The 15,839-nt window shown below is 36.1% G+C and overlaps 1 protein-coding gene across 1 annotated transcript in view; it reads left to right on the forward strand.

Moving 5' to 3' along the window:
- The window catches only part of LOC142235690 (cyclic GMP-AMP phosphodiesterase SMPDL3A), a 329,846-nt gene that overhangs the window by 235,778 nt on the left and 78,229 nt on the right, over positions 1 to 15,839 (forward strand). Inside the window, exon 6 of the mRNA XM_075306949.1 lies at positions 1,182 to 1,377. Coding sequence (XP_075163064.1) covers positions 1,182 to 1,377 — 196 coding nt within the window. The remainder of the gene's footprint in view (positions 1 to 1,181; positions 1,378 to 15,839) is intronic.

The raw sequence follows: 15,839 nt of genomic DNA on the forward strand, positions 1-15,839 counted from the left end.
GGATAAGTGGGTTTCGGAGTATATTCTAAAGATCTGGAACTTCGAATAGCGAAAAGATTACCTAATCACTGTAGTGTTTTTCAGGCTGAAATATTGCAATAAGAGAGGTTGCGAATTGGCTGAGAAGTAATGCTCCCAGCAATATTGGCATTAATATGTACTCAGACAGTCAACCTGCAATAAAATCCTTGGACTCTGTGTTCCTTAACTCGAAAACGGCCATCGGCTGCCCCAAATCTCTCAACGAGATGGCTGAGCAGCACAATATTCACCTAACATGGGTGCCTGGCCATAGGAATATACCGGGGAACTGCGAAGCGGATGAGTTGGCAAGGACCTTACATATTCCAGGGTAACTAGAATCTGTTGGTATGCCTCTGGCTACCTGCAAGCTCTTACTGCGTGAGAAGGCTGTTATGATGGCAAATGTGCGATGGGAGAATTGCAAGGGTTGTAACGAAACCAAGCAAATATGGCCCCATTTAAACTTGAACCGCACACTAGATGTGCTAGTGTTCTCAAGACGTCAGATATCACTCCTGATATCTGTTATAACGGGTCGTTGCCTGATACGCGATTTTGCAAAAACTATTGGCGCGAAGTATATTGACTATTGTATGAGCTGTCATGATGCGGAAGATTATTGGCGGACCTGGAAAACGTTAATTTAAGCAGTCTTCTAATGTTTTTGGAACAATCTGGTTGGTTCAACCGAAGAAAATAATCGAGAAAGTTCAGCGGTTAAAACTAGAAGTGTCCATATGTAATAGGTATTTTAGTTAATGTGGTATCACAATGGACTGAATACGAGTAGTCTAAGTGAGCCTGAATCTTAATCGGGCTGCCACTTTAACCTAACCACTATGTGGTTTAGGGTATACAAATTGTTCTTAATGTTGTGTAAATTGCGTGTCCTAAAATTTTGGTTAAATACTCTTCCATATTAGGTCAAGTTTTCTTTCAGTGCATATTAGTAAATGAGTTACACTGGTTTATGGTTGTTAATACATATTCCTTGCGAATGTAGCCGGTTGCTTCTTCTTTTATTTTGTCAATAAACTTGCAAACCTTTTGATTTATAACCACATATAAAATATCTCTTAATTAAAATAATTTTATAATGTTTTCATGGACAAATAAATAACATTTTATTGATTCGTTTTCTATTTATCTGATTGCAGGTTTACATAGTTGGTCACATACCTCCTGGCTCTGATGAACGCCACATCGGTCTACAACAAAATGGCCACACTACATTTACAGAGAGTAACAACATACGATATCTGGAATTAGTACGAAAGTACGCATCCATTATTCAGGGGCAATTTTTCGGTCACTTACATTCAGATTCGTTTCGAATAATATACGATGGCAATGGTATGTATTGCAATGTCAAGTATTGTCTGTCACATATCGATGTACATTCTTTAGGTAAAAGCACACAAGTCAATTTAAATATAACCCTAATAGACAGATATCTCAACAACAATGAGTATTGCCACTACACATGCAAATATTTGTTGAAAATTGCAAATATTAATTCAAGTTGATATATATGAAGCCTATGTTCATTTATAATGGATTCGGGTAGTTTACGATTCGTCCGGATGTACTAACTATTTGGTAATTAGTTTGGGTTATATTCCCTATATTTTACTTGGTTAAATGAAAGTACTACACTGAAGAAAATACTAAATTGCGTCTTCTATAATTAGCCGATAATGAATTCACTTTATAGTCCTCTCCCACTAATGAAGATTTTAGTTCGCAGTCTGAAATATAACCCATTTGACAGCACCATGGCCACTCCCTTATATAGCCCTCTCAATGTCGATTTGGAATATTCTTTGACAACACTGGACATTCATCTGGTAGCCCTGTTAGTATTTGGGTGTTTGTTATATCGTCAGTCGGTAAAATGGCACCATTTCGAATTGCCAGAAGTTTTCTGGTATTAATAATAAAAACAAGTGAGTAAAGTAGAAAGTCGGGCGGGGTCGACAATATCATACCCTAAACCACCCCTACTGAGTTAGTAAACATTGTTTGTGGAGTATCAATAGTATAGGTTTGGGACATAAACCGCATATCCATATTTAGGAACATTAAGGGGTGCATGTTTTTGAGAGTTTTATTACAATTTGAACTGAAAAGTTAGATATTAGGAGCTATAGTTAATTCTGCATCTACAGAGTTAGTATGAAACTAATATTGATTGTGAAACTTGGGAAATATATTCATGTAAGAGTTACATGTAAGTCTGACAACGATCAGCTTATACTTAAAAATTTAAAATTTGTTAGTTATTTGAAATTTGTTAGTTAAAAATCGAGCGATGCATATATATGGGAGCTGTATCTAACTCTGTACCGATTTGGATAATATTTTGCAGGTTTGGTTGATATTGGTTGCTATTTGGTTGATTTAGTTGAGATTAGCTTGTGCTGAAATTGAAACAGATCGGTTAATAAATGAGGCCACTATGGTCAAAAATTAGGTTATTAGGGGCAAATTTTTGCAAATCGGGCGCCACATATATATAGGAGGAGCTATATATAAAACTGTAAAACTGATATTGCGCAAGTTTGGTTGATACCACAGAAGGTTACTTTGTGCTAAATTTGAGTAAAATCAGTTATTAAATAAGGCTATTATGATCAAATTTTCGAAAATCGGGCAATACATATATATGGGAGCTATATTAGGTTAGGTTAGGTTATGTGGCAGCCCGATGTATCAGGCTCACTTAGACTATTCAGTCCATTGTGATACCACAGTGGTGAACTTCTCTCTTATCACTGAGTGCTGCCCGATTCCATGTTAAGCTCAATGACAAGGGACCTCCTTTTTATAGCCGAGTCCGAACGGCGTTCCACATTCCAGTGAAACCACTTAGAGAAGCTTTGAAACCCTCAGAAATGTCACCAGCATTACTGAGGTGGGATAATCCACCGCTGAAAAACTTTTTGGTGTTCGGTCGTAGCAGGAATCGAACCCACGACCTTGTGTATGCAAGGCGGGCATGCTAACCATTGCACCACGGTGGGAGCTATATTAAAATCTGAACCGATTTCCGCGATTTTTTGCACTTATGCTAAGTACTAAAGAAAATTAGTGTAAGCCAACTTTTAATAAGATCGGTTGATAAATAACGGTTTTATGGCCAAATTTGGCAAAATCGGGCGCTACATATAAAGGGTGATTTGTTAAGAGCTTGATAACTTTTTTTTAAAAAAAACGCATAAAATTTGCAAAATCTCATCGGTTCTTTATTTGAAACGTTAGATTGGTCCATGACATTTACTTTTTGAAGATAATTTCATTTAAATGTTGACCGCGGCTGCGTCTTAGGTGGTCCATTCGGAAAGTCCAATTTTGGGCAACTTTTTCGAGCATTTCGGCCGGAATAGCCCGAATTTCTTCGGAAATGTTGTCTTCCAAAGCTGGAATAGTTGCTGGCTTATTTCTGTAGACTTTAGACTTGACGTAGCCCCACAAAAAATAGTCTAAAGGCGTCAAATCGCATGATCTTGGTGGCCAACTTACCGGTCCATTTCTTGAGATGAATTGTTCTCCGAAGTTTTCCCTCAAAATGGCCATAGAATCGCGAGCTGTGTGGCATTTAGCGCCATCTTGTTGAAACCACATGTCAACCAAGTTCAGTTCTTCCATTTTTGGCAACAAAAAGTTTGTTAGCATCGAACGATAGCGATCGCCATTCACCGTAACGTTGCGTCCAACAGCATCTTTGAAAAAATACGGTCCAATGATTCCACCAGCGTACAAACCACACCAAACAGTGCATTTTTCGGGATGCATGGGCAGTTCTTGAACGGCTTCTGGTTGCTCTTCACTCCAAATGCGGCAATTTTGCTTATTTACGTAGCCATTCAACCAGAAATGAGCCTCATCGCTGAACAAAATTTGTCGATAAAGAAGCGGATTTTCTGCCAACTTTTCTAGGGCCCATTCACTGAAAATTCGACGTTGTGGCAGATCGTTCGTCTATTCATGATGAAATGTCAAAGCATACTGAGCATCTTTCTCTTTGACACCATGTCTGAAATCCCACGTGATCTGTCAAATACTAATGCATGAAAATCCTAACCTCAAAAGAATCACCCTTTATATGGGAGCTATATCTAAATCTGAACCGATTTCGATGATTTTTTGCACCTATAGTAAGTACTATAGAAGGTTATATTTGGCATTGAGTAAGATCGGTTGATAAATAAGGTACTTATGGCCAAATTTGGAAAAAATCGCGCGATACATATATATGGGAGCTATATCTAAATCTGAACCGATTTCGCTGAAATGTTTCATACTTAAAGGCTGGAAATTTGACACCGATTGGCTGGTAAAGGAGCGCAATCTGACCCCATTTATGGAAATTGGCCGATACATACATATTGGAGCTATATTAAAATTCGATCCAATTCAATAGCGTTCGTCCTTGTGCCAAAAACACGCCATGTACCAAATTTTATCAAAATCGGTTAATAATTGCGATTGAAATCCTGCGAACAACAAATACGGATGGACACCAAGGACTAGATGACTCATGAGGTTATTCTAAGTCGATCGGAAATAAAATCAATATTTCTAGGCACAGTTTTTGACAGATCAATGTTATTGTACCCTGATCACTATGTGGTTTAGGGTATAAAAATAGCTGTTGCGTTTGATGCGCTCCATCATAGGATATAACCCATCCATCTCCCTTTAGTAGACTATTCTGAGTCGACCAAGCGATGCCCGTCCATCCGAATGTCCGTTCGTCTCTTGAAATCGCGCTACACTAAAAAAAACATATTTTCATGACGCCAACGATTTCGTATCCTTAAAATACGAATACGACTTTCGCTTAGCATAGAAGGCGCATTTCTCTGAGATTAAGTTTTTTCCTTGACCAAAAGTCGATAAATTTTGCAATGATGTCGTTTTGTCCTTATAAAGGGTGATTCTTTTGAGGTTAGGATTTTCATGCATTAGTATTTGACAGATCACGTGGGATTTCAGACATGGTGTCAAAGAGAAAGATGCTCAGTATGCTTTGACATTTCATCGTGAATAGACTTACTAACGAGCAACGCTTGCAAATCATTGAATTTTATTACCAAAATCAGTGTTCGGTTCGAAATGTGTTATCGACAAATTTTGTTCAGCGATGAGGCTCATTTCTGGTTGAATGGCTACGTAAATAAGCAAAATTGCCGCATTTGGAGTGAAGAGCAACCAGAAGCCGTTCAAGAACTGCCCATGCATCCCGAAAAATGCACTGTTTGGTGTGGTTTGTACGCTGGTGGAATCATTGGACCGTATTTTTTCAAAGATGCTGTTGGACGCAACGTTACGGTGAATGGCGATCGCTATCGTTCGATGCTAACAAACTTTTTGTTGCCAAAAATGGAAGAACTGAACTTGGTTGACATGTGGTTTCAACAAGATGGCGCTACATGCCACACAGCTCGCGATTCTATGGCCATTTTGAGGGAAAACTTCGGAGAACAATTCATCTCAAGAAATGGACCGGTAAGTTGGCCACCAAGATCATGCGATTTGACGCCTTTAGACTATTTTTTGTGGGGCTACGTCAAGTCTAAAGTCTACAGAAATAAGCCAGCAACTATTCCAGCTTTGGAAGACAACATTTCCGAAGAAATTCGGGCTATTCCGGCCGAAATGCTCGAAAAAGTTGCCCAAAATTGGACTTTCCGAATGGACCACCTAAGACGCAGCCGCGGTCAACATTTAAATGAAATTATCTTCAAAAAGTAAATGTCATGGACCAATCTAACGTTTCAAATAAAGAACCGATGAGATTTTGCAAATTTTATGCGTTTTTTTTAAAAAAAAGTTATCAAGCTCTTAACAAATCACCCTTTAGTTGTGATTCAACTTAAAAATGGGTATCTTACCATGCAAGAAAATTTCTTTTGATTAAGGTCAACTTGGTTTTAATAACTCTGAAAAATTATTCAGAATAAAGGAAGTTTATCTTTAAATATGTTGTCTTTTTGCATCTAGATTACAAAGCCAAAAATCGTTCAAAAATAGGAGATGCCTTTCAACACTTTATTTTAAAGATGATTTTAATATGAAACGTATCATAATTTCTACTTGAAGTCGAGTCCGAATTTTGAAATTTAAGTTGTCGTTAACACGTTTTCAAAGATCTGTGATAGCACATGAAAAAAACTGAAAAAACGAATAAATTAAAGTTTGTTTTCTAGAATCAAGTACGTAAAACTAAAATTTAAAAAAGAATTGTGTCTTAAATTCACGTCTACGCTTCTTTGGCTCGAAATCAATACCAAAATTTCATCCGATCAGGATAATATTTGTTACGTGTTGGCAGTATCATGCAAACAGTGGTCCATATCGGATCGATACAATACGGTATACCGATATATCACACACAGTGAACACACATATTGGTTGGAAATTTGTTGTAGCATTGAAAATTCCACATTTCGAAATCATTGATAGTTGGGTCAAATTACATTCACTTTTTACAAGCATTTTTTCGTCATTTCTACCACTTGGTGATAATTGGAATGGATTTTCGTTTGTGATACAAGACAAATAGTTGTAGCAACCAAATGTCTCCCCATTCAAAAAATTTTCTCAAAATCGATCAATACAACCTACTTCAAATCGAATTAGTAACTGAAAGTTAATAATCACAACTTACATACGGTAGCCACTGCCGAATGTTATTTTAAATATTTTTCAAATGTCATTTTAATCATTGCTAATTTATTAAAGTTTAAGGGAAACTTACTTTTACAAATGTCAAAATTCTAAATCGAATTTATTATATTTGTCTTTCGAATGATACTCCTAAGGAAGAGTTTGTGTACGGTACCAGAGAACTGCAACCGGTGGCTTTTTTATACCCTTCACCACTACTGTGGTACAGGGTATAATAAGTTTGTGCATTTGTATGTAACGCCGAGAAATAGTGGTCATAGACCCATCTTTTAGTATACCGATCGACTTAGAATTAAATTCTGAGTCGATTTAGCGATGTCCGTCTGTCTGTCTGTCCGCCCGTCTGTCTGTATATGTAATTTTGTGCACAAAGTACAGCTCGCAATTTAAGTCCGATCGTCCTCAATTTTGGCATGGGGTCTTTCTTCGGGTCAAAGACAATCGCTATTGATTTTGGAAAAAAATCGGTTCAGATTTAGATATAGCTGCCATATATATTTATCACCGATTTGATCATAATTCACGTATTTATGATCTGGCCTCAAAAGCCAGAATTAGTATGGTTAACTGTGCCAAATTTGTTTGAACTCGGTTCAGATTTAGATATAGCTCCCATATATATACTTCGTCCGATTTACACAAAAGCCAGAGTTGAAGCCTGATTTGCTTCACATTTTGTATATATACGCCAGAGTTGAGTAAAATGTTTCATATTTTAGATGGGAGTTTCCTTCAGTTGATTCGATAGTTTCCACAGAGAATATATTTAATATGCTTTTTGATCTAATTGGTTCAGATTTCGTAGTCATATTTCAGACTGTAATACCACACTTTCCACAAAACGGTCGAGTTTTAAATAAACTAGGCCAAATTATATATCACAACCCACAATTGACCACATATAATGCCGAGATTTAACCAATATCCTTGTAAAAGCGCTACTGAAGCATATTACTTAAATTTTCCTCGATAAATCGTAAATATTATTTCGTACAATTGCATTAAAATTGCTCTAGTTTTATATTTCCCATATTTTGTAACTAACATTGTGTTTCATCCCAGGGTGTTAGCCGATTTAAATTTTAATTCTAGAGATTTTATAGATGTACAAAAAATTGTCTCCATATTGTATATAAATTATATAAATATTTCTAATAAAAGCCTTCATAATAACTCCCAACAAATTTGAAGGAGTTGATATGGTAACACAAATTTTTGTTCTACATAATGGTGAAGGGTATAATATAGTCCGCCCCGCCCGACTTTAGACTTTACTTACTTGTTTCGTATTGCAATCTTACCGATAAAATGTCGGTGGCAGTGAGTAAGACACCAATTACCATGCGATCTTTTACATTGATACAAATGCGAGAATAAAAGCACCATTAGTATATAACAATGTTCGTATGCAGTGTCTTGCAATCTTAAACCAATCGACATCGTAACAACGCTCGGTAAGCAAAAAACGAGTGTGGCACTTAAGTGTGATTGCACTCAACAATAACAATTACCAGCAGTTGGCATTAGCTCAAGAGAATTGAGAGAGTACCAAACTCCTGAGATATGGGTAACCAATTTGTGTGATTGCTTTACTACGGTGTTTTCGAGAGACCAACACTCATACTAACAAACACCGATAGTCTTCGGTTGCATTGGATATTGGTGGTTGAATTTTTTTTTACCAATTGGTGTTTTAAGATTGGAAATATTGGTGTTTACTAAATACACTGGTCGGTTGCGGTAGATCGCAGCCGTTCTCTGTACGGTACTGTCTAATGGTGTACGGTTTTTCCTTGAATCGATGGTTGCTTGCTTCTTGCTTGCTTGAATCACAAATGCATAGGAATTTGTGCTCTAATTTAACGGCCTAAAGAAGACAAATAACAAAGCATCGAACCCACCACAACCACTGCACTCATTATCAAAATACTTGCCACCTCTCTTGATGGGCTATCCAGAATTAATAAATACCCCCAACTTTACCGCCGATTCATATCCATTGTCCTTACAATTTTGGACGCGATCTACATGGCCACAGCCTATAAATACATTATGAATAAATACAATCGAATACATTACAGCCAGCTGGGGATGATTTCCGATTCTCATTTTCCTGTGCTTCGGTTAACCACATTACAAATTGCTCCATACGTTCGAACCCCACGAACTTATTTCTGCACAGTGAGGGTATCAGCATCATTTATACGATATTATTCAGTCTGTTTGTTTGGTCGGCTTACTCCATTTTTGCCCTGGACCACCGCCTGTGTACGTGTCATTCATCTCTAGATGGCATTGCCTAGATTTACGCACGCATTTATATGTAAAAGAATGCAAAGGGGGCATTAAAGACCATCATGAATGGGAAAATTACAATGGACAGCGGAGGTCAGTGGATCTAAAATGTTTCCAAATGAATGAATGGGTTCTTGTGTGTGTGCGTGTGTGAAGCTACTAGACTTGGATATGTTTCGTATGCACAAAGGGATTTCTATTGACATGGTCCAGGGGCACTTTGCATTATTGTGGTACGAGCATCGTTTTTCTCATTTTCATTGTTGTAAAGCAGTATTGTATAGTTGGGTGGTAGTTATTATGTTTGCCCGCCACTGGCAGATATTGGTGGTAATCGTTAGATGCAAGAGCCTAGAGCGGTCATATTTTTACAAATCCCATTTGCGCTTGCAATCGATTCATATGAAAATATGTGGTAAATCATTTTCAGACTTCGTTATTGGTAGTATTTAATCTCTTTAAAAAGGTCCCTTAATTTGAAGGAATAAAAATTATGTTAGAAAATGGCGACAGTTTTCTTATTCGCCTTCGCAACGTTACGTTGTGCTCTCTGATGAAATTATTTATTCGATCATTATTAGGGCAATAATTTGGAAGGCAGTACAAAATACTACGGCTAATTTTGTCGTGGGTTATTAAGTACATTCTTAAACAAGTATATACGACATTAAGTTCGGCCGGGCCGCATCTTAAATACCCAGTACACAGGAAAAAAAGTAAACCATGCTATGAGTAAAATGAGCTCTCTAGTGCGAAAATTGAACTAAATTCCAAATTTTAAGATTAATTAAATAAACGAAAATTTTCTGACATTTTCGCATTTTTAACCCTCCACCATGGATGGCGTAGAAACTTCTACGAAAGACTGTCATTCACAATCGAATTACTTGGGTTGTTGTATCTTAAAACTTCTTAACATCGTTTTCTAAATTGTGAGTTAGTCCATACGCGGTATATATTAGACAAAAAGGTTATGTATAGTTAAGTCTACAAATAATTACTAATCGATATGGACTTTTTGCACGGTACGTAGAGAGCCAGAATTGAAATACGGGGGTCGCTTATATGGGGGCTATATAGAATTATGCACGTGATATTGACCAATTTTTGTGTGATTGGGGATCGATTTATCTGAGGGCTATATATAACTATAGACCGATATGGACCTACTTAGGCATGGTTGCTAACGGCCATATACTAGCACAATGTACCAAATTTCAACTCACTCGGATGAAATTTTCTCCTCCAAGAGGCTCCAAACCCAAATCTGGGGATCGGTTTATATGGGGCTATATATGATTATGGACTGATATGGACCATTTTTTGGCATGGTTGTTAAATATCATATACTTCCACCACGTACCAAATTTCAGCCAGATCGGATGAATTTTGCTTCTCCAAAAGGCACCGGAGGTCAAATCTGGGGATCGGTTTATATGGGGGCTATATATAATTATGGACTGATATGAACCAATTGCTGCATAGTTGTTGGATAGCATATACTAACATCACGTACCACATTTCAACCGAATGGGAATAATTTTGCTCTTCCAAGGGGCTCTGGAGGTCAAATCATCAACAATGAATTTTACATGGGCTTGTCATAGAACGAAAGTACTCCATTTTTAAATCCTTTGCATTGCTTCAGAAGTTGTACCTTGGAAGTTCATTTGGATGAAAGAATTGAAAAAAAAACAACAACAAATTTTTTTTTTATCAATTTCACATTTTTTTTTTATGAGTGTAAAAAACAAAAAATATCAGAATGGACTGAATAGTCTACATGAGCCTGAATCTTAATCGGGCTGCCACTTTAACTTTTTTGTGAATGTAAAAATATACTTTTATTTTCTTATTATCTAATTTTTACAAATTGAAAGACTTCTTCACTTCCACCGGGGGTTGAAAACCGGAATTCCCCCATTAATTTTTTTTCAACTTCCGATGTAGTCCTTGTGAACAAGTCTACAAACATTTATTTTAAAGCGCATCCCGGGATCCCTTATCTATTTTTTCACTTCCGCTGCAGTCCTTTTGGACAAGTCTTAGAAACTACGGAATTACGTCATTTTAAGTGAAAATTTAAGTTTTGGACAATAAAATTTCGAAAAAAAATAGAAAATCAATTAAAAAAGTAAAAAATAAAAAAAATCATCCCCGATGGGATTCGAACCTGTGCCGTTTGACTTTGTCACTTCCATGGAAATTATTTTGCGAAGGCTTTGTGATTTATGATAATTTTTAATTTTTGTTGACTTTTAATAGAATAAATGCCGAAAAAAACACATCAAAATAAATTCGATGTATAACAAAAAAAAAAAAAAAAAAACAATATAATTGTTTAGAAAAATATTTAATAAAAACATTGCCGCTATGTTATGTTATGGTGCCAACAGACCCAGGTCAACCCACGGTGAAAGCGAAACTTATACTTGGTTTCCGACAAACATATAATTCCGAAACCAGATACATAATTTTCGAGAACATAACATGGTTGTGACAAAAATGTTACATCCACGTCCAAAAATAACATTTTTCTCTTGAAACATGTTTGAGGTGATCATATTCCTCCTCTGGGTGCCGCTTCACAAATTCATCATTCGATTCAGAATTTCACCACGACCAAGTATATATACACCTTGTGCGGTGTAATACCAATTTGTCGATGCATTACAAATGGAATGACAAATTTAGTTAACCCTCATCCTATTGTCGAAGGAAGAAAAAGGTCAATAAAGCAAATAAACCCGAAAATGAAGTTCAGTTGTATTAAATAAATCTATTAAAATGTTATAAAGTGTTTCAATTTTTATACCCTGCGCCACACTGTGGAACAGGGTATTATAAGTTAGTGCATATGTTTGCAACACCCAGAAGGAGATGAGATAGACACATGGTATATTTGGCAAAAATGCTCAGGGTGGGCTCCTGAGTCGATATAGCCATGTCCGTCTGTCCGTGAACACATTTTTGTAATCAAAGTCTAGGTCGCAGTTTTAGTCCAATCGTCTTCAAATTTGGCACAAGTATGTGTTTTGGCTCAGAATAGAACCCTGTTGATTTTGGAAGAAATCGGTTCAGATTTAAATATAACTCCCATATATATATTTCGGCCGATATGGACTTATATGGCCCCAGAAGCCAGAGTTTTACCCCAATTTGGTTGAAATTTTGCACTAGGAGTACAATTAGTTGTGTAGTCAAGTGTGGCAAATTTTATTGAACTCGGTTCAGATTTAGATAAAGCTCCCATATATATCGTTCGCCCGATTTACACTCATATTTATGACCGAAGTGGCCAATATTTTACTCCGATTTAATGAAAATTTTGCACAGGGAGTAGAATTAGCATTATAGCTATGCGTGCCAAATTTGGTTGACATCGGTTCAGATTGAGATATAGCTCCCATATATAGCTTTCGCCCGATTTACACTCATATGACCACAGAGGCCAATTTTTAACTCCGATTTAGTTGAAATTTTGCATAGGGAGTAGAATGGTCAAAATACCAACATTTTCCTTGTAAAATTGCCACTGCTTAGTCGAAAAGTTGTAAAAATTACTCTAATTTTCCTAAACTTCTAATACATATATATCGAGCGATAAATCATAAATAAACTTTTGCGAAGTTTCCTTAAAATTGCTTCTGATTTAAATGTTTCCCATATTTTTTTACTAACATTGTGTTCCACCCTAGTGCATTAGCCGACTTGAATTTTGAGTCTATAGATTTTGTAGAAGTCTATCAAATTCTGTACAGATCGAGTGATATTTAAATGTATTTATTTGGGACAAACCTTTATATATAACACCCAAAACATTTGACGGATGTGATATGGTATCGAAAATTTAGATCTACAAAGTGGTGCAGGGTATAATATAGTCGGCCCCGCCCGACTTTAGACTTTCCTTACTTGTTTTTGTTACATTTGTTTTTGTAAATTCCTTCTCATGGACTTTATCATATTGTAAATACTATAATGCTGTCACAATGAGAAGGGTCTCCCATTGTCTTTTTTAACACATACACATATTTTAAATATGTATATGTTGATATCCTGAAGTTTTCATTTCTTGTCGGTCTGTGTGGGTAGCCATGCAACGAATGATATATCTTAAATAAAAATACAACTAATGGCTTTTTCATGTATATACATATAGTGTATGTGGCCATACAAACACACACACACACACACACGCATTGTTGCTCAAGCTTTTCCTTATTGGCCTAATTGATTTGATTGCGATGGCACACTTCCTTAAACTTTGTCCCATTATGATTGATTATTTGTGCAGAAACAAAGATATTACATTAGTTTATTCGATCATAATTTGACATAAAAGTTTTAGTCGTAATAAATACTACAACATCCGGATACAAAGGACGTCAGGCATATGTGACATAATCTGTAAACTTTCAGAGAGTTTAATCGAAAACATATCTGTATAATGCAATTCACACAATAAAGTAGACAACAAACAGAAATTGTAAAGTAAATATCATTTGAGAAATATTGATTTTATGACAACATATAATTTTGAAAATGACTATTGAAGGATTTATCTATTCATAGAAATTTGTAATGAACTACACTCAAAAACCATTTTACTTGGCTCCAAAGATTTTGACCTTCCCTTAGGGATTTTGGTATTGATTCCGATCCAAATATGCGGCTTCTTTAAAACAACATTTTTAGCGACCTACCTGGCACTGAAAAAACAGTGAACCCACCAGGAAGAACAATTTTGGTTAATTTTATAAAATTTAGATTGTTTTTAGAAAAAATTAACTAAAAAGTATTACAAAGGCCGATATCTAAAATTCAAGAAAATTTATTAGACATAACTACACAAAAAAATCTGATTCAATCACGAAATTAATTAAACCAATTAATTTTTTAATTGAAATGTCTTCAATCACGAAAATTATAGTATGAATCACAGTTTTAATTGGACATTAAAAAAATACTTGATTGATTCAATTAAAAATTTAATTGATGTTGATTGAAAACCCCAATTAATTTTCCATTAAAATGTAACTATTTTCAATTACTTTCTTAGTGTTTTTAGATGGATTAAAAAATTGGACATTTTTAATTAAAAATTGAAAAAAAATTCCATCACTTTTATAAATGACTTAGTCTTCCGAGTTTGGTTAAAAATTTAATTGTATCAATTAATTCCTTAATTATAATTTGTAAAAATTTGAATCATTGACTTAATTAACAAGAAATAATGTTTCTATTTTGATTAAAAGGTTAATTGCCTCAATTAATTGATTAATTGAAACAAGTAACATATATACGGCCGTAAGTTCGGCCAGTCCGAAAGTTATGTACCCTCCACCATGGATTACGTAGAAACTTCTATGTCAGACTGTCATCCACAATCGATTTACTTGTGCTGTGGTAATACTTACCGATGACAAGGTCATAAGCGTAGTAAGGCCTCGGGGGGAGGGCTTAGCTCCCTCCAGAAAAAAAATTAGCCCCCCCCTAGAATGTGAAAACCTATATATGATTTTCCATTATATATTGTTACTGTAGTATAGATAGGGGGGGTGGCTATAGCCCCCCTGGTTAAAAATGTATAGTTACGGTATCTTACGGTATCTAGTATCTTAATTCTTCTTGACATCGTCTTCTAAATTGTATGTTAGTCCATACGTGGTATATATTAGACAAAAAAGGCGGATTAAATACGTATATAATTCAATTCTTGAGCGCTATCTATAGAGAAGTCCACAAATAATTACGAGCCAGTACGAACTTTTGCGCGGTAATTAGAGAGCCAGAATTGAAATATGACGGTCGATTTATATGGGGGCTATATACAATTATGAAACGATATGGACCAATTCTCGTGTGATTGGGGATCGGTTTATCTGAGGGCTATATAAAGGGTGATTTGTTAAGAGCTTGATAACTTTTTTTTTTAAAAAAACGCATAAAATTTGCAAAATCTCATCGGTTCTTTATTTGAAACGTTAGATTGGTCCATGACATTTACTTTTTGAAGATAATTTCATTTAAATGTTGACCGCGGCTGCGTCTTAGGTGGTCCATTCGGAAAGTCCAATTTTGGGCAACTTTTTCGAGCATTTCGGCCGGAATAGCCCGAATTTCTTCGGAAATGTTGTCTTCCAAAGCTGGAATAGTTGCTGGCTTATTTCTGTAGACTTTAGACTTGACGTAGCCCCACAAAAAATAGTCTAAAGGCGTCAAATCGCATGATCTTGGTGGCCAACTTACCGGTCCATTTCTTGAGATGAATTGTTCTCCGAAGTTTTCCCTCAAAATGGCCATAGAATCGCGAGCTGTGTGGCATGTAGCGCCATCTTGTTGAAACCACATGTCAACCAAGTTCAGTTCTTCCATTTTTGGCAACAAAAAGTTTGTTAGCATCGAACGATAGCGATCGCCATTCACCGTAACGTTGCGTCCAACAGCATCTTTGAAAAAATACGGTCCAATGATTCCACCAGCGTACAAACCACACCAAACAGTGCATTTTTCGGGATGCATGGGCAGTTCTTGAACGGCTTCTGGTTGCTCTTCACTCCAAATGCGGCAATTTTGCTTATTTACGTAGCCATTCAACCAGAAATGAGCCTTATCGCTGAACAAAATTTGTCGATAAAAAAGCGGATTTTCTGCCAACTTTTCTAGGGCCCATTCACTGAAAATTCGACGTTGTGGCTCGTTAGTAAGTCTATTCATGATGAAATGTCAAAGCATACTGAGCATCTTTCTCTTTGACACCATGTCTGAAATCCCACGTGATCTGTCAAATACTAATGCATGAAAATCCTAACCTCAAAAGAATC

The sequence above is a fragment of the Haematobia irritans genome, chromosome 4 (genome assembly GCF_050003625.1).
Source record: "Haematobia irritans isolate KBUSLIRL chromosome 4, ASM5000362v1, whole genome shotgun sequence".
Taxonomy (NCBI): domain Eukaryota; kingdom Metazoa; phylum Arthropoda; class Insecta; order Diptera; family Muscidae; genus Haematobia; species Haematobia irritans.